General features: G+C 44.0%; 1 protein-coding gene across 1 annotated transcript in view; it reads left to right on the forward strand.

Annotated features, from left to right (window-relative positions):
- CLTC (clathrin heavy chain) overlaps positions 1 to 25906 on the forward strand; it is a 2794584-nt gene that overhangs the window by 1110886 nt on the left and 1657792 nt on the right. The window contains exon 14 of the mRNA XM_044054892.1: positions 18657 to 18837. Coding sequence (XP_043910827.1) covers positions 18657 to 18837 — 181 coding nt within the window. The remainder of the gene's footprint in view (positions 1 to 18656; positions 18838 to 25906) is intronic.

The raw sequence follows: 25906 nt of genomic DNA on the forward strand, positions 1-25906 counted from the left end.
GTTTAGTAGAAATTGGCCTACCCAAGGGGTGGACGTATCCTTCTTTTGATTCCCAGTCTAGGGGTAGGTCTAGACGTGGTAGGGGCAGAGCTCAGGGCTCTTTCAGGCCTAGAACAGGGAGTTCACCTGCACAGTCTTCGGGTGAGGGAAGGGGTCAGTCCTTTCGAAAACAGACCCAATGACTTACCTTTTCAGCTACCAGAGCCTTCTCGTCTGGCAGCACCTTTGGGAGGAAGGTTGGCACTCTTCAAGGAAAATTGGAGTTTAATTACCCAGGACAGATGGGTATTGGATATCATTCACCACGGTTACAGGTTTTATTTCCATACCTTGCCTCCTTTCAAAGGCATGCCAGACGTTCCTCCTCAGCAAAGAATAGAGGCTCACAAACAAATTTCTCTGTTACTTCAAATAGGGGCCATACAGCTGGTCCCTATGCCAGAAGTGGGCCTAGGATTTTATTCTCGCCTGTTCCTAGTACCAAAGAAAGGGAACATGTGGAGACCAATTTTGGATTTATCTACCCTCAACACTTATCTGGACATTCCCAAGTTCAAAATGTTGACGTTACAACAGCTTTTACCTCTGCTGGGCAAAGATCATTGGATGGTAACTTTGGATCTCAAGGAGGCTTACCTTCATGTTCCTATCAGACTGAGTTGCAGGAAGTATCTGCGTTTTCGGGCTGGGACTTCTCATTATCAGTTCTCTGCATTGCCCTTTGGCTTATCTACTGCGCCCAGAGTGAAAGTTCTGGCTCCAGTGATAGCTTTCCTCAGGCTAAAAGGAATACAGATCTATCCTTATTTGGATGATTGCCTGATTCTGGCTCAGGGAAGGGACGAGCTTCTTCATCATTTGGAATATGTGATAGCAGTGCTAAGATGCCTGGGGTATTCTGTGAACGAAATAAAGTCCAGTCTAGTACCCTCTCAGGACATGTGCTTTCTGGGTGTAAGACATCCCAGCATCCCAGATGGCCTTTTTGACCCCGGACAAACAAAAGAATCTTTCTTAATTTTCCATAAGGATAGGGTATCTTTACGTACTAATCCTTCCTTTATGCCTAAAGTGGTTTCTAGTGTGGCTTTAAACCAAACTATTCATTTGCCTACCTTTTATGCAAACCCCCAAAATAAAGGGGAAAAGATTTTGCACACTTTAGATGTACACAGGCAGTTGCGATATTATTTGGACAGAACTAAAGGGTTCAGGCAGTCTCAGCAGTTATTTGTTTCTTTTGCTTTGAGTTCTCAGGGCAAGCCTGTGTCAAAACAAACTATTTCTAAGTGGATTGGGTTTTGCATTGCTTTCTGTTATTCCCATCATGGCAAGGAGATTCCAGCTGGGATTAGGCCTCATTCCACTAGGGCTACTGCCACTTCGACAGCTTTTTAAGGTGGCAACTAAAGATATTTTGGAGGCAGCTACTTGGAGTTCAGTGCATACTTTCTCTAGGCATTATCACCTTCCACTTTATTCCAAATCTAGGGCTGGTTTTGCCACTGCTATTTTGCAGGGCATTTTGGCAGCTCCTTCTTCCTTCTAGTTTTGCCATCCTCCCTTACCTCTGCTTTGGGATTTTACCCAAGTGTAAGGACTGCAGCAATGTGAGATGAAGAACATAGTACAGTTTTGTACCTACCATAAATGTAGATGTTCGAAGATCCACATTGCTGCAGTCCAATTTACCCTCCCTCCTTCCCCTCTGTAGTTAGAGGCGGTTGTGTGGATTGGGTTGTCAATATGGTGTATATTGTATATATATTGTATATATTGTACATATTTTTAGTGCAAGGGTGGTTGGTTGGTTGTTTGCTGTCTTTTGGTTTTTGACCTTTCTTTTTAGGGTCTTCTGACATCTGGGGCAAGAAAAGACTGAGGATATGACGTCGGTCATGCGCATTTGTACCCTGACGTCCTGATGTCAGTCAAATGCGCCTTGACCGACGTCAGCCTTATACTTTGATATTCGGGCCGACCGAGGACAGCGGACTACCCCAAGTGTAAGGACTGCAGCAATGTGGATCTTCGAACATCTACATTTATGGTAGGTACAAAACTGTACTTTTTCTCTTTCCTTCACTATATTCTACAGCCTTTGTGGTGTTATTTGCTTTTTGATGAAGGTGAAGGTTATGTTGTTGCATGTATATATAGTTTATATATGTTTTTGCTCCCCATTTGGGGGGCACCTGACATCTGGGGCAAGAAAAACTAAAGAAAATGGCGTTGGCTGCCTGTTTTGTACCCCTGACGACCTGACGTCATGGAAGAAGAGACGGCAACCGACGCAGGACCCAAGACTTTGGAATTCAGGCTGACTGAGGGCAACCTGCCAGCAGATTACCCAAATGTAATGACTGCAACAGTGAATACACTCTAACATCTACATTTATGGTAAGTGTACACAGCTGTACTTTTTATTTCTCCTGGACCTGTTTGTAAGTTTGAGTTTCTGCATCTTTTCCTCCTGTTTCATTGCTTTTGTCATTTTTTTTTTCTGTTGTCTCCCTGTCTTTGATCTGCAGATCTGTGATTATACTAGAGTGCCTTGATAGTGTCCCGGCTTCTGCTAACTTTTTTTTTTTTTATATATACAAGAAATAACTTTATTAAATTATCATGTATGAGATAGGCAATTATACATTTATTTAAAAGGAAACAGACCATATTGACATAGTTTTAGTTGCAAACATTCTCTTATCTACCAAGTCAGTCATTACATAGCTCATTCAAATCTCGCCACCATTTAAACCTCATTCCTCCTGTGCATGTATTGTTCTCACAATTCCTATTTTTAAATGTAATTTGCTCCTACCCTTTTTTAAAGATCGCAATTCCAGTTGTTTTATCTCGCCTACTATATTCACTATTTATAGTAAAGTTGGTTTAAGCTTTGATTTCCGTTTTCTAGTAATTGTTTTTTGTCAGCAACAATCATTAGTCTCAGCACGGCCTTACTATGTCTAGGCAATTCCGATTCTGTATCATAGCTTATAAAAAATGTCCTTAGTTGCACCAATTTGCTCACCCAGTATCTCTGAGAGAGTAGTCAGCAGGGAATCTTTAAAGTCTGCCATCTCATTGCACTCCCATAAAATTTGTTCCCAATTAACTCTATCTTCCCCATCATACCTCCAGCATCTGCTGTCTACCTGAGGAAAAATTTTTTGGAGTCTACTTTGGTTAAAAAAATATCTGTAAACACTGCCAAGTAAAGATGTCCTTCTATTTTCATATTGCAGTATTCATAACCTAGAGGAGTTGCTGCCTGCATCACTGGACATCCGGCCAGTATACCAAAGTCTTAGAAACAGGGGTACGTGCTACATTGCATGCAGAGGACATAAACTGCCATAGGGTATATCTGCGACATCTGCAAGTACCCAACTCCGAACTTTTCTGCTGCATTGTATTTCAGACGTCCAGTCGCCAGTCTCAGAAATGCGGTGTTTGTTTGACTTCGGCAACCCGTTTTTGATAATTGTTTTCTGGCTATCTGCACTGAGATGAGCACTCTTGTGGGATTTTTTTTCTTTGCCTTTTTCAGATGTACATGTCATCTAGAAAGGAAAAGTGCACTTGTGGAAGACAAATTCCACATAAGGGCACACACGATTAATGCTTATTTTGTCTAGGAGCTGGTCACGATTACAAATCCTGTGACATTTGCCAATGTTTTGTTCCCAAAACTCTTAGAAGCCATCTGGCGCCTTTAAATCTTTATTTAGAGAATCAGCGTCTCCGACGTTTGGCATCCAGAATGGAAGGTGGAGCAGGCACCTCCAAGGAGCCGTCTAGGAAGAAGGCCAAGAAAGTTAGGCCTGACACCCAAGCTGCACCTCAGTTGTCCAGTGAGATTCTCGAGAGAAGTGTCAGCCCAGGATCGCTCTGGCTGTGGGATATTTTGCTGAAACCAGGAACCAAAATGGAAGCCGGTTCAGCAGATAGCCAGAGTACGTCTGCTGAGATTTTTCAACTATTAGAGCCTGGTGATGAGGGAGAACCACTGCTCATGGCTTCAAAGGGCTTACTACTGCTTTGCCATCCAGTATAACATCGACACCCAGGCTTGCTACTGCTTTTTCTCCCTCTTTAAAAAGAAAACAGGAGGAGAAACACAGCACAAAAGACCCTACTTCACCCTGGGAGACGTTTTCCCGGACTCTGGTCAAGGCCTTTCAGGTTCTCCAGACCCAGATTCCCCAGTCAGGCTTACCAGTTATTCGACAGGTACTGTCTGAGGAAGAGTCTTCCTCTTCAAATGAGTCTTTAACTTGCTGTTCTCAGATTGTTATCCCCTAAGGATTTTGGAACTCCAGAAGAAGTCTCTCACTCCTGACACCCCTGGAGAAGATTTCTCCTTTGAGGATACCATTTCCCTGCTTAGACAACATTTCAAGTGGGAGCTCTCAGATGTTTCTGAGACTAAAGAGAGATACTTTGAACTTTTGCAGATGGAGCCACCCTCACCATCTGCAGTCCCACCTTTACTGCCAGCATTCCAGGATGCTTTTTCTGCTGCCTCTCAGAGCTGCAGTCCCCTGCTTCTAAGAGACGAGACAAATTTTATAAAGTGTCTGCTAAGGAGCATTACCTTTTCAAGAACCCTCCAGCAAACCCTGCAGTCATTGCAGTGTCAGCTGATAAGTCCTCTAAGCAACTACTTTCTCTTTCCTTTTCCCTACTGATAAAGACAGTAAATTTATCGACAGGTTGGGGAAGAACGTATGTACTTCTTCACCTTGGGCATTAGACCTATTAATTTTCAGACCCACATGGCCAAGTTTGCTTTCGATTCCCTGGCAAAGGCATCTACTCTTCTGTCTGAGGTTCCAGACTTACCAGCTAAGGCCTAACTGAGTACCCTTCTGTCCATGGTTTTTCAAGTGGCCAGACGCACTATTATGTGCAGCTATGATGCTGTAGAAGCTTCTTCAAAGTCTGCTGCTTCAGGTTCTGTGTTAAGGAGGTTTTCATGGTTGAGACTTCAGCCTTTGTCTTTGGACGTCCAAGCTAAGATGTTAGGTGCCACTTTGGACAACAAAGCCCTCTTTGGAACTGCCCCTGTAGAGCTACTTAAATCTCTGCAAGAAAAAGGTAAAGACGTACAAAATCTAAAACATTTACTGGTTTCACCTGTTCCCAGATTCCATAGAAATTACCCTCAAAAGCCTAGATTTGTCAAGAGGCAGTCCTTTCATCTCTTTGCAACTCAGTCCAGGCGACTGAGACATCCTAGATAAGTCTGCTCCTAGGTCTTCTACCACCACCACACCTTCTTCCTTTTGGAGGAAGCCAGATCCAGATAGAGCTCCTCCACTGTGACTCTCTTCCCTTACCCACTTCCACCCCCCCTTTCCCTACCTTCCTGGCAGAAAATCAGCGGACAGACAAGTGGGTGCTCTCCATCATCGAGAGGGGATACTTCATGACTTGGTGGGCAATTCTACCCTTCCAGGGAATTCCTCAACCTCCAGCCAATCAGCTTCCATTTTCCCCACTATCCTGAGCCAACTCCTCTCTCAGGGAACTCTAGAACAAGTACCAGAGAATCGGCTAGCCAAGGGGTTTTATTCCAGGATGTTTTTGGTTCCATGAAAAGATGGTCCTTGGAAACCCATGCTCAACTTATCCCACCTCAGTCTCTTCCTCAAGGTGCCTATCTTCAAAATGCTCACATTACAGCACCTTCTTCCTCTTATTCCTCAGCAAGCCTTCACGGCCTCCCTGGATCTGAAGGATGCTTAACTTCACATCCCTATTCATTCGCACTTACAGGGAATGTTTACATTTCTCAGTGGGTTCTTCACATTTTTAGCTGTTCGTGTTTCACTGTTGCAGTCATAACATTTGGGGTTGTCTGCTTGCAGTAGCCCTCAGATGGCCTGATTATCAAAGTCTTGGGTCCTGCATTGGTTTCTGTCTCATCTTCTGTGACGTCAGGTAGTCAGGGGTGTAAAGCATGCAGCCGATGCCATTGCATCAGTCTTTCTTGCCATGCGGTGCCCAAAGCAGAAGCAGTTCGCAAGTGCCGGTCGGCCGACTCCTGAAATTTTCGTTTTTGAGTTTCAGAACAGAAGTCTTCAACTAAAGCCATGTACCAAGATCTTGTTTTTCTGGGGTGCAGGATAAGGACAGACTTGATGTTAGTTTTTGTCCCTACCCAGAAAGTGGAATTTCTTACTCAGTTCTTCCACTACATGCTACCTCTACCAACCATCTCAGCCTGGGAGTTTCTCAGAATCTTAGAGTGTATGTCTTCCTTGATTCCCATGATCCCCAGGATGCCCATGAGGAGAGTTTCAGTGGGTCCTGAGAAATTCTTGGAACCAACACACTCATCCCCTGGAAACAAAACTTCCTCTACTTCCCTGTTTAAAAAGGGAGCTTTCCTGGTAGATTGCTACCATCACCCTCAGACCCCACCACCCAAACAGCATCTTTACACAGATGCATCAGTTCTAGGTTGAAGGGCTATCCTACACCATCCCAACACCCAGCACAAAGTTCAGGGGGAATGGTCCATTCAAGAAAGGAAAGGACCACATCAACCTAAAAGAGCTAAGTACCCTTTCCTTGGCAGTACAGGCCTTTCAAGCGATCCTTCTGCCAGGCACCCTGAAGGTCATCACACAACATGACAGTTCTGTGGTATATTAACAAACGGAAGAACAAAGTCTTACCCTCTCTGCAGTCTAGCTATTCAGATCTGGTCCCTGGCAGCAGCATTACATATTCATTTGCAGGCAGTTTGCATCCCATCAGAAGACAATGGGATGGCAGATACCCTGACCAGAACTTTAACACCCTCCCACGAATGGATACTTTACATACAAGGAGGTATTTCTGGATCTAATTCACAGGTGGGGTATTCCTCAGACAGATCCGTTTCTCTCCTCCCAGAACAGACAAATCCCCCTGTTTTGCATAAGGCTTTCCCCATCTACAAGCCTGGAGGGTGGATGCCTTTTCCTTTTCATGGGAGGGAATGTTTCTTTGTGCCTTCCCTCCATTTCCTCTGATTCAAAAAGTCCTCCTGAAAATACAGAAGGACAAACCAAAAATCTTGCTGGTGACTCCCTTCTGGCCAAGACAGCTTTGGTTTCCCCTACTTTGCCTTCTATCCCAAGGCAATCACCTGAGGAGTTACCTCACTCCTTCGACCTACTCACACAAGACTTGTTTATTAAAATGGAAAAGATTCTCCCATTGGTGCTTCAGTAGAAAACAGGACCCATTTCAGGTTTCTGTTGCAATGGTCCTTTCTTACCTGTGTGAGTTACTACATTCAGGGTTGACTTTATTTCTGTGTGAAAGTGGACCTTTCTGCTATTTCTGCTTGCCTTCCCTTGAGTCCACCTCTAGCTTCCAGGTTGAACGTCAAACTGTTTCTGAAAGGGGTCCTTCACATAAGACAACCTTGTAAGCCTATCCCTCCTCCTTGGAACCTTAACTTTGTGCTGGAAAAGCTTGCATTGGCCCCTTTTGAGCCAGCCCGTTCGCCCTCTCTTAAATTCTGTACATGAAAAAGTCATATTAGTGGCCCTTACTTCTGCCAGGAGGGTCTTTGAGATCCAAGACCTTATGGCCTCTCCTCCCTATCTTGCTTTTCATAAAAATAGGGTTTGTCTCGGAACTAACCCTTCATTCATGTCTAAAGTAGTTAATGAAATTTCCTTAAACCAGACCATTAATTTACCTGTCTTTTACCCTTAGCCACAGAACTCCTAAGAAAGGACTTTGCGTTTCTTGGATGTTCATAGGCAACAGAAGATGTTCATCGTGTTACACTGCTGCAGTCATCACTCTTGGGTTATCCTGCCGTCAGGCGGTCCTGCAGTCGGCCCGAGTTCCAAAGTCTTGGTCTGGCATCGTTTGCTGTCGCTTCTTCCCTGACGTCAGTGCGCCAGGGGTATATAAGATGCATCCGACACCATTTTCTGCAGTCTTTCTTGCAGCACGGTGCCCGAAGCAGAAGCAGTTCGTAAGTGCCGGTCGGCCAACTCCTGAGATTTTCAAATCGAATTTCAGACCGAAGTCTTCATATAGCTAAGTACCCCGTTGGGGAACCTTTTCTTGCCTCAGTCCGATGTCAGAAAAAGTTAACAATTGCATTTCTTGTGGGAAGCAAATACCTCATAAGGACTTTCATTCTTATTATATTCCTTGCCTAGGCCCAGACCACGACGTCACAGGTTGTCTGTTTTGTGCTAGGTTTAATAAACGAACTATTAAACGTCGGTTTGATTTAGCCCAACATTACTTTGGTAGAAAATTTAGTTATACCATGCCGTCGGAGCAACCGACGACCGGAATGCATAAAAAGTGCAAAGATAAGGACAGGCAGCTGAAATCCAAACTGGACTCCGATCTCTGGTTTTCAGTGAGGTGCCTACGCAGCCCCTGACGACCGCTGATTTTAGAACCCCAGGTGACATCCGATTCACAAGCGGAGATTACTAGGCCTCCACAACATTTACCTTTAGGCCCTTCCGACTCCATACCTGAAGGAGATTCCGGTGCAGTTGAAACGCCTTCAGTTGCTGAAGGTGTCTTCAGACCGACTACACTCGGTATTAAATCTTATGCAAAACTGAAAACTCCATTAAAAACAAAGAAGACTGCACAACATTCTCCTGTACAAGGCCCCATGCCTAGGAAACAGATGCTTAAGATGGCTGAAGACTTAATTACCCTAATCAGGGGTTCCCATCTCCCTCCTGATAAAAGGCCAAGGCAGGAGGAGGACTGCACTTCCTCTGACCAGGTTTCAATTTCCTCAGACTCTTCTGAGGAACAGGAATATTCCTTTCCCCCTTATGAAGATTCTGATGCTGAAGAGTCTATCCCTTCTGCATCTCCCCCAGAAGACTACTCTTTTGGGGAAACCTTGCATACTATGAGGGAACATTTCCACTGGGAAGGCCAGGATTACTCTGATTCTAAGAAAATTCTCCGAGAGTTCCTTTTACTACCCCAGCACAGACCACTTGCAATTCCACCTGCGTTAGACATTGCGGATGATGTTTATTCAGAATCTAGCCTTAACCCAGATTCACTACCTCCTGCACCAGCCAAACCAGACACAGACAGATACTACAGAGTCCCTGACTTTCACAAATTCCTGTATAAAAGCCCTGTTGCTGACCCAGAAACCATTTCCCAGGGTCGCAAAGGGGTTAAAGCCTCTACTGCTAAAAATCCTGTGCCCTCTGATAGGGATTCTAGAGCACTAGACAGATGGGGAAAGAAAGTATATACCTCAGCTACTCTAGCTATGAGGGCCTTAAATTGTCAGTTTCACATGCTGAAATATCAACAATATCTGATGTCTCAATTAAAACAAAAAAATGCTTGCATATACAGACCAGCCAGATTACAAGGAAATGCGGGATTTGTTGCATTCAGCTGAACAAGTGGGAAAACATACTTTGCAATGTGGATTTGATTCATTGGAAGCTTCTTGTAAAGCAGCAGTGACACAGGGTCTGTCATACGTAGGCATGCTTGGTTAAAAGAACAAACTTTACCTAATCATGTTAAAGCAAAGTTATTGGATGCACCCTTACAGCAGGATGTTTTATTTGGTGTAAAAGCAGAAGTTTTAAAGAAAATGGAGGATAAGGCAAAATCTATGCCGATGGTCAAGGATTTTTTACAGGTTCAACCTCCTCGTTTCAGAAGAAATTGGCCAACCAAAAACTGGTCCTTTCCAGCTTCTGCCAGACCACAGGGGGGCAGATACAGACGCCCAAGAGGCAGAGGCCAGCCACAAGTCTCTTACCAGCCTCGACAATGGAGTGTCACAACCCAAAAAGGAGGAGAAGACAGGTCTCATACTACAAGAAGACAAACACAATGATTTACCCTTCAGACTTCCAAGCAAAACCCTCTTGGCAGCTCCCTTGGGGGGAAAACTAGGACTCTTTGCAGACAACTGGCACATCATCACAAAAGGCAAATGGGTCCTAAATATTGTATCTCAAGGATACAGATTCCACTTTCACACTTTGCCAAGGATAAAAGGAATGCCAAACCTGACACCAAATCAAGTGGGCAGAGGCTCAAAAGCAATTTACAGCTCTCGTGGACATGAGAGCCATTCAACAAGTTCCTACACAGGAGCAAGGACAAGGATTTCACTCAAGACTGTTTCTAGTTCCATGAAAGGACAAAGCTTGGAGACCCATTCTGGACCTCTCAATTCTAAACACATAACTGGAAGTACCCAAATTCAAGATGCTAACACTACATCAACTTCTTCCCATGCTGGGCAAGAAGGCTTGGCTAGTAACGTTGAACCTCAAGGAGGCATACCTGCATATCCCTATCAGACAAAATTGCAGAAGATACCTCCGATTTATTGCAGGTGCAACCCATTACCAATTCTCTGCACTACCCTTTGGCTTATCTACTGCGCCCAAGGTCTTCACAAAATGCCTGGCACCAGTAATTGCATACTGCAGACAGAGGGATTCAAGTATATCCATACCTGGACGACTGCCTTATTCAAGCAGAAAGCAAGGACATTCTATTAAAGCATCTGGCGTTTGTCAAAAACCTACTAAGTTGCCTAGGGTACACAGTAAACAAAAAGAAGTCAAAACTAGTGCCCTCACAAGACACAATATTCCTGGGTGCCAGCTTAAATACAACGGCCCAGATGGCTTACCTCACGCCAGACAAGCAAAGACAACTGACTCAATACTTCAAAATGATGGCAACAAAGATCCAACTCCCTGCAAAAAAAATTCTGCCGGCCTTGGGATTCATAGCATCTTGCATACTACTAATACCATTTGCAAAACTGCATATGAGGAAATTACAATGGTATCTGAAAAGCGTATGGTCTCAACACTGCCACAGCTTGGAAACAATAATTCCACTCATTCCCTGCCTTCAACAGGAGTTTCTATGGTGGGTTCAGGCATGTCACCTCAACAAGGGTCAGCCTTTCACCTTAGCCACAGCCAGGCAAACTAACAACAGATGCATCGGATTATGCCTAGGGAGCACACATGGCAGGACAGTGTAGTCAGGGCAAATGGTCTGCAAACCAAAGGCATCTACATATCAATCAAAAAGAGATGCTAGCTGTACAAAATGCCCTAACAGCTTTCAAGGACCTCCTACAGCTAGGACAACTCCTAATAAAGACTGACAACACCACAGTGATGTGGTACATAAACAAGCAAGGGGGCACACACTCCTACCACCTATGCAGACAAGCAATGACCTTGTGGAACACAGCACTGACCTACCAAGTTCAACTACAAGCACAATTCCTGCCAGGAAAGAAAAACACACTGGCAGATGATCTAAGCAGAAACATCACAGATCCTCACGAGTGGAAACTAGATCCACAAGTATTCGCAATGATAACTCAAAAATGGGGGAGCCCAGACATAGATCTGTTTGCTTCCCCCCAAAACTACCAACTACGGAAATTCTGCATAAGGACATACCACACACAAGCTTGGAAAGTGGACGCCCTCTCATTCAGTTGGAAAACATTGACAGTGTATGCCTTTCCTCCACTACCTCTTCTGGCAAAGGTGCTGCTGAAAGCCAGATTAGAGAGGCCACAAATGATACTCATTGCTCCAGACCGGCCATGCCAACACTGGAATCCAATACTAAGGAACATGGCTCAAGGCCCACCATGGATTTTGCCTACAATTCCTCACCTGCTCACTCAGCAAAACAATCAGATTCTACACAGCCAGCTCAAGACTTTAAATCTGGCTGCATGGCAAATTGCCTAAATAACCAGTCAACACTTCTCTCTCAAGCTGTGATGGACGTCATTCTGGAGGCCAGGAGGCCCAGCACCAGGAAAGTCTATTCAGACAAATGGAAAAGATTCTGCGCCTGGAACCGGGCTAAAGGCCAAAATCCCCTTGTCCCAAATATTCCTCAGATTCTTCAATATTTAACTGAGATGTTGCACAAAGGACTCTCCTCATCTATTCAGATCCACGCCTCCGCTATTTCAGCTCAATACAACACGGATCCTCCTATATTTTCACATCCATTACTAAGAGAGTTCCTCAGAGGGACTAAGAACATAAGATCGCCCTGGAGAGCACCAACTTGGGATCTCAGCTTTGTTCTGGAAAAGCTTACACTTCCACCCTTTGAACCAACTTTCACTGCTGATCTACAGTTCCTATCATGGAAAACTGCCCTGCTGCTAGCAATAACTTCAGCACGAAGAGTCTCAGAACTACAGGCCCTAATGGCAGTGGAGACTCATCATTTTTCATCAAGACAGAGTCTCTTTATGAACTTAACCCTTCCTTTATGCCGAAGGTGTTATCCAGTGCGGCCCTAAACCAAACCATTCATTTGCCCACCTTTTATCCAAACCCCCAGAACAAAGGGGGAAAGCTCCTACACTCTTTGGGCATTCGCAGGCAATTACATTACTACTTGGATAAAACTAAGGCTTTCAGAAAATCTGACCAGCTCTTTGTATCATATGCTGCAGGATCTCAAGGAAAAGCTATCTCAAAACAGACCATTTCAAAATGGATAGGACATTGTATCCGCTTCTGCTACACACACCATGGGAAATCTGTGCCTGGTATCATCAGGCCCCATTCCACCAGGGCTACAGCTACATCAACAGCCTTCCTCAGAGTGGTACCAGCCAAGGATATTTTGGAGGCTGCAACTTGGAGTTCAGTGCACACCTTCACCAAGCACTATCACTTACTTCTATACTCTAAAACCAGAGCTGGCTTTGCCACTGCAGTTCTACAGGGCTTACTAGCCTCTCAAAACCCTGTTTAGTTCCACCACCCATCCTTACTTTGGGATTCAACCCAAAAGCGATGACTGCAGCAGTGTAACACGATGAACATAGTACAGTTTTGTACCTACCATAAATGTAGATGTTTGAGTGTTCACACTGCTGCAGTCCAGGTTACCCTCCCTCCATGCCCTCTGAACTAGCTGGACTTATCTATTCCTTTCTATCCTATACAACCTCTGTGGTGTATTTGCTTGTGACTGAAGGTATTGTTTTATTTTTATATGTATATTTTTATAAAGCAATATGTATTGCCTACCTATTGGGGGCACCTGACGTCTGGGGCAAGAAAAACTGAAGAAAATGGCGTCGGATGCATCTTGTATACCCCTGGCACACTGACGTCAGGGGAGGAGCGACAGCAACTGACGCCGGACCAAGACTTTGGAACTCGGGCCGACTGCGGGACCGCCTGACTGCAGGATAACCCAAGAGTAATGACTGCAGCAGTGTGAACACTCGAACATCTACATTTATGGTAGGTACAAAACTGTACTTTCTGCTTAGATAAGACAAAACCCTTTAGACAGTCTGACCAACTATTTGTCTCCTTCCATCCTTGGCCCCTTGGCAGGGCAGTGTCAAAGCACACAGTTGCCTCTTGGATTTCCAAGCCTATTACCTTTTGCTAGTCCTTTCATTGAATGTAATTGAGTTACTGTCAAGGCCCATTCCACCACAGCAGCTTTCTTCAAGGGCATTGATTGCATTTTTATTCCAGAGGCTGCAACTTGGTCTTCTCTGCATACCTTTACCAAGCATTATAAATTGGATTTGATTTCCAGGGCTAGAACAGGGTTTGCTAGGTCTATCCTTCAGGATCTGATAGACTCTGCTCCACAACCTACTTCCTGTGTTATTGTGGTTCTCTCCCTAAAGTTATGAGTACGGCAACATGATACTAGGACATAGAATAGTTGTGTAAGAACTTACCATAACCATAGATGTTCTCTTCCATGTTGCAATATTCTGTCCCACCCACTTCCCCTTTTTGGCCATATTACCTGTGTTCCTTTTTTCCCTACCATTGATTGTAAGTCTGGGAGGTTTCTGCTTTGTTTTCTCTCCTCTTGCTCCTGGGGTCTCTCTCTGTGTGGCAGCCAGTTCTGAGTTGGGTATGTGGAGACGTCACAGATATAGCCTACATCAGTTTATGACCCCCTGCATGCAACATTGCACGTATCCCTGTTTCTAAGACTTTGGTACACTGGCCGGATGTCTGATGCTGCAGGCAGCAACTCCCTAAGGTTATGAATACTGCAACATGGAAGAGAAGGACATCTATAGTTATGGTAAGTTCTTACACAACTATTCTATCCTAAATCATCTAGATTTTCTTGCATATTTGGGAGGCATACATATATCCTCCCATTGGTTCTTTGTGAATTGCTTATTCAGTTTCTCTTCCCAATCCATTCTAACCTTGTAGTTGTCATGTTGTACTAATTATTCCTTTTTAACAGCAGTGGCTGTTCTAGATTATACTAAAAGCTTCTACCAGTGCTGGTCTTTTTCTTAGGATCCCCTATTTCTTTCTCTTTACCCATACTCTAATATGAATCCTTGCTAGAGAGGGTATCTGTAGCTTGCAGTCCAAATAAATTCTTGGCCTCTTCCTATTCTATTACCTTTCCATCTCTGATTATTTGCTCCCATATCTTGGTTCTTTTACCAGTTTTCTCCAATATATTCCAGCTTCTTCTAAATTTTTGTTAGCAACAAACCTAGCAGCTTCTGCTTTGGCCTTTGATCCATCTGCTGCTCCCAGAGTCTTTATGAAATGTCTCACTCCAGTGATTGCTTAATTCTCAAACCTAAATTTCTACCTCAGTCGAAAAAAATTTAGTTTCCCCCCCTCTGTGGATAGTTTTCTTAGGAGCCCTTTTAGATGCAGACAAACAGATGGCCTTCTTCCCACATTCTAGAAAAGGCAGCCTTCTTGACCCAGTGCTTCCAATCCTTACTACATCAGATATGTGAATGCCAGAGAGAGCTTCAGGGCCCTGGGGTACTTGGCCTCCATCTTAGTGATTCTCCTAGCCAGACTACACATGAAAAAGTCTGTGATATCTAAACAATGTGTGGTGCCAGTGCCAGCAGCCTTTTATCCCCAAGATAAAGCTTCTCCCATGCCTGTAAAAGGAAATTTATTGGCAGATAGAGACCTGTCTTAAGAATAAGGGAGCCCCTTTTCAGTTCCAGTGTGAAAATAGTCATGAGCTCAGATACACCATTGGGTGTCAGTTCCAATGACCTTCAGGTGCAAAGCCTGAGGGACTGTGCAATTATTTAGACCCACATAAATCAGAAGGAAATATTGGCAGTATTCAAGGGCATGATGACATTAAAAAATTTGTGAAACCAGGGGCCCTTTTGATAAAAACACAGTACTACGGGTAACAGAGGTACCCGGTCGTACCCCACTATACTGGCTAGGAATGTAGCTGTGAGATGCAGCACAGGAAGTTGGATTACACCTTATAACACACTATCTGCCAAGAAAAAACAAATTGTCAGTCCCCCCCCAAGTGGACATTGAATAGGAACATTTTCAGAAAACTTAAAGATGAGGTAAGCCAGAACCAGACCTTTGTTGCAAAAGAAAATGAGCAACTGACATATTGCAAAGGGCTAAAGACACCAGAGCTTGGAGGGATAGACGTCTTCTCCTTCCCATGAAGAGGTCTCTTTCTGTATGTTTCCCTTCCATCCTTCTCATCCTAGATTATTAATAAAAATCCAAACATTACATCCTTTTAACCAAGGTAGCATTGATTTCCACTGCTGCAGCACTATGAACATAACAGGACCATCGCTACCTCTGCATCAGATGGATCTGTTGTCACAGAAAAAACAATGGAAAGCAGCATACGCACAAGTTTGAGCACCCTGAGACAGAGAGGCTAGAAAGCATAATACCAGGAAATCACGTCTCTCAAAATGGAAGAGATTCAGTACATGGTATTAGGCCAAGGGGCAAAAACTTCAGTTAGCACAACTACCCTTTGGTACTATCCTACTTGGCTGAACTTCTTTCAAAAGGCCTCCCTTGTCCTTGCATTATGATTCATGCCTTTGCAGTGTCTGCCAGTCTTCCCATGCATCCCCCCTCATTTATTTCCAGCCATTTGACAAAACAGTTCCTTAAGGCATCATCCAGTTTAGGCCCCCAAGAAGAGCTGTTGCTCCATCCTGGGACTCTGAGAGGCTTACTCATCCACCCTTTAAACTAGTAGTGTCTGCTGATAAGGTTTGTAACTTGGAAAACTGCATTCTTAATAGCCATCACCCTCGCTAGGCAGTTTTAGCTACACAATTTCTTGTTCAGAACTATTCCTCAAATTTCACCCTAACAGTTGTCCCGGAGAACAACCCCATCCTTTAACGGTTGTCATGGAAATCTCCATGAAGCAAGCTGTACATCTCCATCCTCTTTCCCTAGACCACAAAACACGGGAGAGAGGATTCTTCACATTTGGATGCCCATAGGTAACTCTGGTGTTACTTGGACAAGACATAGTCTTTTATGAGATCAGACCAACTGTGGCTTCTGCATTTAATAATTCAGGCACCCCTGTCCACAAATGGACTACCTCCAAATGGATTTCAAATCTATCAAATGTTCCTACAGTCACCATGTAAAATAGGTGCCACACAATATCATGACACATACTCCATTAGACCTTTCAGCTGCCTTCATTGGGGAGGAATCCTGGAGGTAGCCCACCTGATCTTCAGTTCACATCTTTATGAAACACTACATCCTTTTCTATTTTCCTAGAACTAGAGCTGTGTTTGCCTTTGAAGTTTTGCAGAGCCTTCTAGCTTCACCCTACTTATTTTACAGCCTCTCAACTTTAGCTTTGGGAATCATGTCAAGGAGTTATTACTGCAACAATGAAACATGCTGAACATAGTACAGTAGTGTCTACTTGACATAAATGTAAATGTCTGAATGTCTTCACTGTAGCATTAGTATTTCCCTCCCTTAATTCCTCTCTGTTAAGCTTTGGGTTGGCATGGTTGCCTTGTCTCCTATCCCTTATTTTCCTTGCACCTTTTCTGTCTTCCCTTTTAGTTCCCTTCCTCTTACAGTGGCCTTCTTGGGGACAGTCTGGGTGCTTTGTGCTCCTGGCGTAGGGTGTAAAGAGGGGGATTCAAGTCCTGGTTTGAGGCAAGAAAGACTTGAGAAAATGGCACCGGAAAACAACCCTTATAACCTGACATTCTGATATCGGGGGCAGGGACTCCAGAAGGCCACGAGGAGGGAAAGAGGTCTCTGATATTCAGGCTAGCCAAGGGCTTCAACACTTGGAAATACCAAAGAGATGTTTCTGCAACAGTGAAGACATTGACATCTGTATTTATGGTAAGTAGACAACTGTTCTTTACAGTGCAAGTACTCACAGCTGCATTTTGGCATTACCTCTTCTGTTCTTTCAGTTTTCCTTTTAATTAACTGTAATATGCAGCATTTGTAGTCCATTTAATGTTCATTTCATATGGAATATATGCGATACAAACATGGCATTCTAGCTGGGTTGGCTAGTGCAGCTCATTTCTTCAGGTCAGATCATATTGCCACTAGGTCAGTTTGTATGTGCATTTTTATACACCCATCATACATACATTATATGTACTATACATATATGTACTAAAAAAGTTGATAAATAATACTCTACTACAAGAAAAGTCAAACTAAAAAAACAAGCAAAAAAGTGTTGCAAGGCGACAAGTCCCCATGCACCTCCCTGCACATCCTCTCTTTATACCATTCCAAGAATCCACAACAGTGGAGTAAGGGAAAAACACTCCAAGTCCCCCTTGGTGCTTATCACACATTAATATCCAGTCCAACAGTTAAGTGTTAGAATTATGAAACAGCCAGCTAATTTGTAATCCAGCCAAACAAATGAATCAGCCAGCTAATTTGTAATCCAGCCAAACAAATTCATCAGATCGAAGGCAAAACATACATGCATTTGTGTCCATGTACTTTATGCATATTTGTATATATACATGTTGTTGTTGTTGTGTCTTTCGTCTTTTCCCGGTTAGGGGTCACCACAGCAGAACTCTGGTCCGCTAATGATTGGCAGTAGATTTTTACGTGCTGTGTTGCCAGCTCTGACGCACAACCTTCAACGAAGGTACGCCAATTCACGCATGTCTCCACGCAGAAGACTCTCTAGCTGAGAATCGAACCGGACAGCATTGTACTGTGAGGCGATAACGCTGCCGCAGCACCACCACTGGTAATTATCCATGCATTTATCTGTATGCCTATGGGTGTGTGTGTGTGACCTGCACTACCTTACTTGTGTGCTTACCCTTAACCCTGCACCTTACCTTCTAAAAAAAATTGCCGAAACAGTGCCACTACACCAGACAAAAGGTGACCCACAGTCCATAACACACAGACACACAACATTAAAGCTGTCCTTACCTAGGCCACATGTAACCCTAATTTCCACTTCTAACCCTGACACTAACACACTTACCTCTGTCAATGCAACAAATGGCTGTTAAATTTTATTTTCAGGGGGAAAAAAATGCAAAAGTGACTTGCAACCATACATTTGTGTTTCTGGATGCGTGTGTGTGTAGTTATTTTTTTTATGGGAAACTGGATTTTATTGTAGTTAACTCTTTACTGCCATGCTTATTATTATCACAGGAAATATCACTGAAGAAGTTTGGTTGCATTAGTGTTAAATCATCTAGTTAGTACTCTGTTACTGTTTTGTGATCATGCTTTCTTATCATGCATGAGTTTAATTGCTTGTATATTTTTCACTTAATGTATAGATGCATAAAATCTTTTTTTCCCCTTTAGTGGCTGGTGAATTATTTTGGCTCTTTGTCAGTTGAGGACTCATTAGAGTGCTTGCGAGCCATGCTTTCTGCAAATATCCGTCAAAACTTGCAGTTGTGTGTCCAGGTTGCATCAAAATATCATGAACAGTTGTCAACTCAATCACTTATTGAGCTTTTTGAATCTTTTAAAAGTTTTGAAGGTAAGTAGAGTAAACTGATGGTATAAAAAGAATTTGAATCCAAGTTTGTAGTTATAACTGAATTATTTGTTATGTACACATGAAGGCTTTTGTATACTGCACGTAGTGCAGCTGTTAGAGTTGTATATTCATAAAGATGATTGTTAGCAAGTGGCTACGTTTCCTTAATTTGAAATCTTTACCTAGCCAACTACAAGATGAGAATTGCAAGCAGGTCATGCCTGTTATAGCAGTAGAGCGAAAACTTAACCTAGCATTAAAAAGTTTGTCTCTACGTTAAAGAACTGTATGTTGATCTTGAAACTATTGTGTGACTCAGATCTCTGTATTCATCTTGCATGTTATTCTTTGGTGTGCACTCTAAGCACCAAGTAAGCTACTAAAATGAAGACTTAAACTATAATAGGTTCATACTTGGCTATCTGCCCTAGGGCATTTATAAGCCTAGCCAGAATGTGTTTGGCTTTCGCCACCCATTTTAAATTAATTTTGCTATGCCCTTTTTCGAGGTTAGTATACTGTGCCTCTGTCTAACAGTGACACAGAAGTGATACCCGGAGTAAACCTACGATCTCCCATCCACTCATCAAGATTCCTCTTGAAGAGAGTCAATGAGGGACTCTGCCTAACCTGGACTGGGATTTTATTCCAGAGTGAAGGGAGCCTCTGGGTTATGAATCTGTCCCTCCAGCATGTCCTATTTATTTCAGTGCTGAGGTTCAAGTCTCTCGAGCGTAGCTCGATGGGATTTGGATTTTCTGAGATGCAGCATGTCCATTAATTCCAGGTTGGACATGGCTTTATATGTCAGGCACAGATCGCCTCTGAACAGGCGGTATGCCACTGAGTAGAGCTGGAGTTTCTTTAACCGGGCAGCATATGACATCTGTTTGAGCCCTTTGATCCTCTTGGTGAGGTACTTTTGGGGTCTTTCCAGTTGCTGCAGGTGTCTGGTAAGGTACATCCCAAAAGGGGCATTGTACTCAATTATGGGCCTGATGAGGGATGAGTAAAGAGGCACGATGACCTCCCCTGATCTAGATGTGAATCCCTTCATGATTAGGTGGGCTATATAAAATGTTTTTCTAACCACTTTGGCCACGTGGTTGTCAAATGAGAGATTTCTATCAACTTGGGTCCCCAGGTCCCTAATTACTACTTCTGTACTTAATGGATTACTACCTATGTTGTCATTTGTGGGCACTTTGTTTTTGCCAAAGGGGATGACTATACACTTTTTGGCATTTAGCTTGAGGCCATGGCTCTGCCACCAGTTGTCTGTTTCTATGAGGCCCTTTTGGAGGATGCTTGTGCCGGCTGGAGAGTCGATTATGGCACCCAGTTTGCAGTCATCTGCGAACTTGCTCAGCCACAGTCCTTCCGTGTTGGCCTGTACCTCTGAGAAATATATACCGAACGAGAGGTCCCAGGACTGAGCCTTGTGGAACACCACTTGTAACTGGTTTGGAGTCTGATATGGCTCCAACAATTCTAACCATGTGGGTTCTGTCCTTGAGCCAGTTTGCAATCCATATAGTGACATTAGGGGTTTATATTTAAGCTGGTGAGCTTATCTATAATGCCCGAGTGGGGTATTGTATCGAAGGCTTTTGCGAGGTCCAGGTAGGCTGTGTGGACCACCTTCCCCTCATCAATGGCCTTGGTGACTGTTTCAAAGAAATCAACCAGGTTTAAGAGGCAGGATCTGCCCTTAACAAAGCCGAACTGGGTAGGATCCAGTGTCTGTAGGTCCCCAGTATCTTTATTTATGAGGTAATGCAGTGTTGCATGTCTGTTAGTTGTTTTGTAGTCTTCTGTAGTAAATGCAACAAAGTGCTAATGAAGATTCTGCAGTAGTAATCAAGGAATTAAGTCCAGTGAAACCAGAAATTCCTATCTTCTGTTTTATATTACAGCCATTAAGCCTATTTATAGGTGAATACTAGGCTAACTGCTCTGAAGGGCCATTTTAAGCCTAGCCAAATAACCTGAGGTCAGAATCAAAACCTATACCATGTGTCTGTGAGGCAAAGACTTTAACTATTATGCCAACCCCACCCTTGAGCCACAGAGTTGTTTACTAAAATTACAAGTATTACCAGTTTTGGAAACAGCAATGATCAGTACATGAAAAAGCATTGAGGTTTTGTAGGCAAGACAAAATGCACAGAGACACATGCATGCAAAAGAGCAAAACTTAATGGTATTCATTGTAGTATTCAATGGCACAGTCCTCACTTTTGGGAATTCTGGCTTGCAGATAGTCTGACTGGCAGGCCTGATTTCCAGACATGTACCTTCCTTCCAGCGCCTCAGATTACACTCTTCTTCCACTAAGCAAAGATGTCTGTGACGCAAGAGATGCATTTGCTGGTGCCATCTTTCTTGATGCACTGTAATCATGAACCTCAAGTTTTATAGCATTGTTTAGCCCACTGTTTGGCCTGTTTCCAGAAGCTAGATAAATACGCCATATAATTTTTTTTTCTATTTTTTATTTTTATTTTTAAGATTGAACTAGTCAGTCAGTCTGAATCCAGTACTAAAACCTTTATGAAATTAACTAATTTCATGACTTTGTAAAGTAAGATTTCACCCATGAATTTTCTTAATCTGTGCTTGCATTGCTTCAGCCCATAGCCTTAACTGCATTGTGCTATGTTTCAACCTAAAGACAATCTTCAAAAGAAAATAGTCTGTCCAATAGACTGTAGCCTAAAGCAGGGTGTGTCACTGATTATGAGCTGCCATGGGGTCAGCCAAAGTATCAAGGAGTTTCCTGTCAAAAAAGAAATCTGCCGAAAAGAGGTAGATACTGGGAAAAGCCCTAGGTGATCAAGGATGGTCCCGATGGATGACCAAGGACTTCCTTGGTTTAGCTACTCCAGCCAAAGGGAAATTAATTCACAACCCACACTGTTTTGGACAGGACCTCTGGCACAGCCACTTCAAAGGCCAGTATGGCCTTCTAAGTTCACTGTCTGTACCTCTCTCCTGTTACGGAGGATCCATTGATGTCAGAGGCTCATTAGTACCAGAGGGGGGAGGTTGGAATCCCCAAGGTATTTATTTGTGAAGAGGCTTCTGGAGAGTGTATTGAGGTCTTGGTTCCCTCCCCCTTGACCAAAGATATCCAGAGCAGTTTTATCCAGAGCCATGAGGAACAAGACACCAGAGAGAAAAATTATACCAGCCAGCTTGCCTCAGTTTAATTAAGGCAGTAATTCAGTTCCCTGTTTTTTTCCAGACATCTGCAGACCAACCTGTCCACACCAAGGTTTTATGTTTTCTGATATCCATACAGCCAAAACTGGAATTACCTGAGATGTTTTGTACCCCATTTAAAAAGATAGAAGGGTAGAACCTCCAGATGTCCTTCAAGGATGCATCTGCAGTCATCACATATGGGTTGTCCTGCCTCAGGCAGCCCTTCGGTCGGCCGGATTCCAAAGTCTGGGTCCTGCATCGGCTGATGTCGCAAATTCCCCGACGTCAGAGCGCCTGGGGTATAAAAGCATCAGCCAACGCCATCTTCCTCGGTCTTTCTTGCCACGTGGTTCCCAAAGCAGAAGCAGTTCGCAAGTGCCGGTCGGCCAGCTCCTGTATTTCAGCTAACCGAAGACTTCAAAAGCTAAGTACCCCGTTGGGGAATCTTACTTGCCTCAGCTGATGTCAGATAAAGTTAATAATTGTTTAACTTGTGGGAAACAAATACCTCATAAGGATTTCCACTCTTACTGCCTCCCCTGCTTAGGCCCAGACCACGACGTCTCGGCCTGCTCAGCCTTGCTTCCTTCAACCGACGCACTCTTAGACGTCGGTCGGAGTTCACAGAGGAGTTTTTTGGGGCTAGTTTTGCTTATAAAATGCCGTCGGAAACCCCAACTTCACATTTGCCTAAGAAACGGAAAGACAAGGACCGACACACGCGGGCCACGGTTTCGGCTGAAACCACGGCTAGGCCTACCGCGAGTGTCTCGGTCTCGGCTGACACAGAGTCCTTGGAACTTCCGAATCCTGAAAACGTTCAACCGACAGACTCTGCCTCGGAGGCCCCTGCCGAGTCTGTTATTAAATTCCCTACAGAAATTGGTGTCTTGGAAACTTGCGACACCATTCCACTGGACAAAACTACACCAGCACGTGGTGCAGCCAGGCCCCCTGCATCCATGTCCATAAAGGCTTTTACCAGGGCTAAAGCTGCTAAACACACAAAAACTATGCCTCCCAGGGTTATTCCTCAGGGACCCTCTTCTAGTTCTCAGATCCTAACTTTGGCAGAGGACCTTATCTCTTTAATCAGGGGCTCTCAGCCCCATCCGGACAGGGGCTCTCAACCTCCTCTAGACAAAAGGCCCAGGATTGACCCCCCCTGATCCACACTCTTCAGAGGAGGCCTCTGATGGCTCTGATCACTCGGACTACCAGGAGGAGGCTTTTTCGGCCTACGAGGATTCGGATGCAGAGGAGTCTATCCCCTCAGCCTCCCCTCCTGAAGAGCTTTCCTTCGGGGAGACGCTTCATTCTATGAGAGAGCATTTCAAGTGGCAGGGCCAGCAATATTCTGATTCCAGGAAAAGATTAAGAACCTTTCTACATTTACCTCAGCATAGACCTTTGGCTATTCCTCCTGTCTTAAATGTTGTTGATGATGTGTACTCTGAGTCTAGTATAACCCCTGACACTCTGCCTCCGCCTCCTGTTAAACCCGATAGGTATTACAGGGTCCCGGACTCTCATAATTTTCTTTACAAGGCCCACTCTGCTGATCCAGAAACTATTTCCCAGGGCCCTAAAGGGGTTGCAGCTGCTACTACTAAGAACCCACTCCCCTCTGCTAAGGAGTCCAGGGCTTTAGAGAGATGGGGTAAAAAAGTGTATACTTCTGCCACTCTTTCTATGAGGGCTTTAAATTGCCAATTTCATATGATACAGTACCAAGAGTATTTGTTAGAAGAAATGCATAAGAAACTGTTTTCTACCGAACCCCTTGATAGCAAATCCCTACAGGATCTGGTACATAACTCCCAGCAGGTTAGCAACCATTTCTTGCAGTGTGGTTATGATGCATTGGAAGCTTCATGTAGGTCAGCAATGACAGGTGTAGTCATACGTAGGCATGCTTGGCTCAAGGAACAATCTTTGCCAGACCATGTTAAAGCTAAGCTTCTGGATGCTCCACTGGAAAAGCAAAAATTATTTGTTTCCACTGCTCAGGAGGTCCTAAAGAAATATGAGGAAAAGGCAAAATCTGTACAAACAGTTAAGGATTTTCTTTAAGTCCAACCACCAAGATTCAGCAGAAATTGGCCTAGCAAGAATTGGTCCTTTCCGGACACAGAAAGATTTAAGAGAGGCCGGAACAGGCGTGCCAGAGGTAGAGGGCAAGCTAGGGGCTCCTACAGTGGCCGTCAATGGCAGCCACTAAACCAGACAGGTAGTGCAGGGCCTACAACTGCTGCACAAGGACAGACTCAATGACTTTGCCTTGACTCCGCCAACCAGGGCTCAATTAGAAGCACCTTTAGGCGGAAAGCTTTCTTTATTCTCAAAAAATTGGCACAGCATTACAAGAGACAAATGGACACTGCAAATAATAGACAACGGATACAGGTTCCATTTTCACACATTGCCAAAAAGAAAAGGCATGCCAGATCTGCCACCAAATCAAAGGGCAGAGGCTTTGAAACAAATCTCAAACTTTAAACAAATGAAAGCTATAGAAAAGTTCCTCTTTCAGAACAAGGCCAAGGATTTTATTCCAGACTATTCCTTGTTCCAAGAAAAGAAAATCAATGGAGACCTGTTCTCGACCTGTCCGCACTGAATACTTATCTCATTGTGCCAAAATTCAAAATGCTGACTCTACAGCAACTCCTTCCCATGCTGGGCAAGGGGTCTTGGCTGGTGACTCTAGACCTCAAGGAGGCATACCTGCATGTCCCTATCAGACAAGATTGCAGAAGACACCTCAGATTTCTTGCAGGGTCTCAGAGCATTATCAATTCTCAGCATTGCCCTTTGGCTTATCTACTGTGCCCAGAGTATTCACGAAATGCCTGGCATCAGTAATTGCACACTGCAGACTTCAGGGGATTCAAATATACCCATATCTGGACGACTGCCTTATACAAGCGGACAGCCAACAAACTTTGATAAAGGACTTAAATTACACCATCAGTCTTCTGCAGGCCGTGGGATATACAGTCAACATGCACAAATCAAGACTTGTTCCATCCCAAAGAATAACTTTTCTAGGTGCGGATCTAGACACAACCACCCAAATGGCCTTTCTTACAGAAGAAAAACAAAGACAACTACCGGATTACTTCAAGAATATGACAAGACAAACTCAGCGAACTGCAAGGAAAATCCTACAGGCCCTGGGTTACATGGCATCCTGCATTCTTTTGATCCCACAAGCAAGGCTGCATATGAGAAAACTACAGTGGTACCTAAGGAGTTTATGGACTCAGCACAGTCACAGCTTGGAAACTTTGATCCCACTCATTCCATGCCTTCAAAAGGAATTTCTGTCGTGGGCTCAGGCCAGCCAGTCCAACAGGGGGTTACCCTTCACAAAGTCAAAAGCCACCCAAACTATTACAATGGACGCTTCAGACCTAGGTTGGGGAGCACACGTGGACGGTCGAGGTATTCAGGGACAGTGGTCACAAAAGGAGCTATGCTTGCACATAAATCAAAAAGAACTGCTAGCAGTGATACATGCAATCGAGGCCTTCAAGCTCTTTCTGCATCAAGGCCACCTACTAATAAGGACAGACAACACCACAGTTATGTGGTACAACAAGCAAGGAGGCATCCATTCATACCCTCTTTGCAGACTGGCAATGAATCTGTGGGATCTTTCCTTGAAACTCAATATACAGCTGCAAGCCCAATTTGTGCCAGGAAAAGACAATATACTGGCGGACAGCTTAAGCAGAAATATCATGGATGCGCACGAATGGATGCTGCACCCAGACATCTTTTTACAGATAACACAATCATGGGGGAGGCCAGACATAGATCTGTTTGCCTCCCCTCACAATCATCAACTGAAGACATT

The sequence above is a fragment of the Protopterus annectens genome, chromosome 13.part0, assembly GCF_019279795.1.
Source record: "Protopterus annectens isolate FY-2018-M chromosome 13.part0, PAN1.0, whole genome shotgun sequence".
Lineage (NCBI taxonomy): Eukaryota > Metazoa > Chordata > Ceratodontiformes > Protopteridae > Protopterus > Protopterus annectens.